The 3,102-nt window shown below is 43.6% G+C and overlaps 1 protein-coding gene across 1 annotated transcript; it reads left to right on the forward strand.

Annotated features, from left to right (window-relative positions):
* Window positions 1-592: 592 nt before the first annotated feature.
* TMEM74 (transmembrane protein 74) lies at window positions 593-1,510 on the forward strand (the record flags this gene model as incomplete). The annotated part of the gene is made up of 1 exon (XM_080693504.1): window positions 593-1,510. One exon carries the CDS (start codon window positions 593-595, stop codon window positions 1,508-1,510), a length of 918 nt encoding a protein of 305 aa, XP_080549630.1.
* Between the last annotated feature and the right edge of the window lie 1,592 nt (window positions 1,511-3,102).

Consider the following 3,102-nt stretch of genomic DNA (forward strand, 5'->3'; position numbering starts at 1 on the left):
CACTGAGACACATGCTGAGCTCCAGTGGAATCCAGCTGATGGGAACCTATTTTCATTAAAGCTCATCTGTACTAGAACCTGTTCTGAACTAGAGAATGTAAACACACAATCTAATCGATTTGCTAAGAAGTTTGTGCTTCCCTCCAGAAATTCAGCATCTCTGCTGCACAGGGGACCTGCCTTTCTCACTTGTGTCTTTCTACAGGAAACCTGCCTTGTCGTTTAAGGGAGCCTGTCACAGGAACGTGTGAGTCCTTGGATAAATTTGGCTTGGTGACGGCAGTACGCTTTCTCCAGAGACACTGCCACTTCCTCCGCGCTCCTTTTCTTACCTGACCTGAGTTTTTCAGTGTTAACCCCATGACATGTCAGACGATTTACCCTTTTCTGCCACTACCTACCCTTTGCCTTCTTTTACTTCTTTTAGGAGGAACAAGAGCCAAGATGCCGACATCTGTGGTGGCAAAGGAAATGGGAACCTTAGGAGCAGTACTCCTGGCCCTATAGCCTTAGCTTCTACTGGCTTTTCATCCAGTTTCGTTGCTGTCGGCAGAACTTCTGGAAGCTCCTGGGGGATCTCTGGCTGGCTCCCATGGAGCTCCACTACCTTGCTAAGAAGGGCAGCCAGATGGACCTGTGCGATACCATGGACTGGAGTCCAGGGAGGCTTCCTGGTGACCACACAGATGCCTCAGCCATCAGAGCTGCTCTTTGCTGTCAGAAACACTGTACTCCTTCACCAAGACTAGCCAGGATGGAGGGACTGAGACTTAGCCCCTCTCCAGCATCCCCCTCCTCCTCTCTGCAAGACAATGCTGCTCAGCCAAACTTCCTCCCACCAGGACCTCTTGACTCAGGGAACAACCAAGTAACAGCAGAACAGAAAGTCTGCAACTGCTGCAGCCAGGAATTAGAAACTTCTTTCACTTATGTGGACGAAAATGTCAACTTGGAGCAGCGGAACCGGATGTCTCCTTCAGCAAAAGGGAGTAATCCTTCTGGAGACCTTGGCTGGGGGAACCCAAGTGAGTGGTCCCATGAGGCTGCCATATCCTTGATATCCGAAGATGAAGATGATACAAGTTCGGAAGCCACGTCTTCAGGGAAGTCAGTTGACTATGGTTTCATCAGTGCCATCTTGTTCTTGGTCACCGGCATCTTGCTGGTGATCATTTCATACATTGTTCCACGAGAGGTGACTGTAGATCCTAACACTGTGGCCGCCCGGGAGATGGAACGTCTAGAAAGGGAGAGTGCAAGGCTGGGGGCTCACCTGGACCGCTGTGTGATCGCCGGGCTCTGCCTCCTCACGCTTGGGGGGGTTGTTCTTTCTTGTTTGCTGATGATGTCTATGTGGAAGGGCGAGCTTTATCGTCGAAACAGATTTGCATCTTCCAAAGAGTCTGCAAAACTCTATGGTTCTTTCAATTTCAGGATGAAAAGCAGCTCTAATGAAAATACCCTGGAGCTGTCCTTGGTAGAGGAAGATGCTCTCGCTGTGCAAAGTTAATTCTGATTGTGGACTTCTTAAAAGTCTGTCTCGACGTTTTATCTGAAAAAAAGTGTTTTTTTGTTTTCTTGAAATTAACACTGCAATTTATTTGCATGGCAAGAGAAGCTTATTTCACAACCCAACAGCCAATGTTTTTGTTCTCTTTATATATTCTGTTTAGAAGAAAAGCCATGTAAGATGCATAAGGAAACACAACCAACTACACCTATCTTGCTGAGAGCTATAAATGAATTAATCTTTAATGACTATGAGCTTCTACTTCTATAGCAACATACTTCTAATGACCCAATATGCAAACGATTTTTATACAAATATGGCATATTATTCTTTGGGTACTAAGAGGTCCTACATATAATGGAATCAGGTGGCATTCTGTTTTGTGAAAAATAAGCACTAGTCATATGATAAGGCTAGCATTAAACTCTCAAAGGTGCTTATCCATATTCTTGCTAAATTTTTCTTTCTCTAATTTGACTAGACACTAAAACATAGACTTTTGGGTATGAATATTTTGAAGCTTGAGGTTTCATTATTTTTTTAAAACGATAAAAATGTTACATTTAAAATTACCCATGTATTGAGAAAAGAGGCCTGCATACATCATTAGGATAAATTTTCTAGTAAAACAAATTGCACAAATAATCATAAGACCATTATGAAATTAACCCACAGTGTTAGTGCCAGATATTTGTCAGTGTCCAAAACTATTTTTCTAAATGAAGTAAAATTAGTTGCTGATACAATTTTTATTTTCTGTCTGTGGTTTTGCCATCATTCTGGTTACTTGTGCTCTTGAAGTCTTTGCCATTTCTCATACCAGGAAAGCAAAGCATGAGATTTTTAAAATATATTTCCAGACATCTAAACATTTAGACAGGTCTGAGTCATGATTGGCTCGGGCACATTCCCAGGTGACATTTTGGTTTTGTTATCTGGAGAAAACCTCCAATACAATTGCAGCCAGACTCTTAGGAACTGTGCCTAGCAGGCCATATCACTTGCAACCCAAGCCATTGCCTCAGGGTTCCTTAAGCCCACAGCCAAAAAAATTGCAATGGAATCAGAGAAAGTTCAAAGGCACCCATTCAGTGGGAACTGCCTTCATCACCAGAACTCACCTCTTCACAAGGTCAAGGGATCATCCTAACCCCTTGGTAGTTGTGTGCTCTTGCCTAATAAAGTACAAATGCTTGATCTATGAGCAGCACGGTGGACTGAGTGGCCACAGCTGTGCAAGGCACACACCTAGTGTCCACATGGAATGCAGCTCCAGAAAGACCTGGCATGGCACAACTGTTTTTTGAGGAGTTCCCAGCCTCCTGCTGTAGGAGTGGTAACTGTTGTTAGTGTGTTACCAGGATGGTGGCGTCATCCTAAAGAAGACAAGCTGAGAATGAGTGTAAAAGGACAGGGATGAGAAAGTGAGAAAGTGATTGCTTTATAACTTCTGAAGCCCAGTGAATTCTGACACCTGAAATTTGTGTTATTGAAGACTGACATACATGAATGACTTTGGCAGGAAAAGTGAGTGGTCAGGATATTTATGAGCATGAGCTCTTAAGGATGTCAGATGGATTTGATGGGTGAGT

This window comes from Muscardinus avellanarius (assembly GCF_963383645.1).
Source record: "Muscardinus avellanarius genome assembly, chromosome: 4".
Classification (NCBI taxonomy): Eukaryota; Metazoa; Chordata; class Mammalia; order Rodentia; family Gliridae; genus Muscardinus; species Muscardinus avellanarius.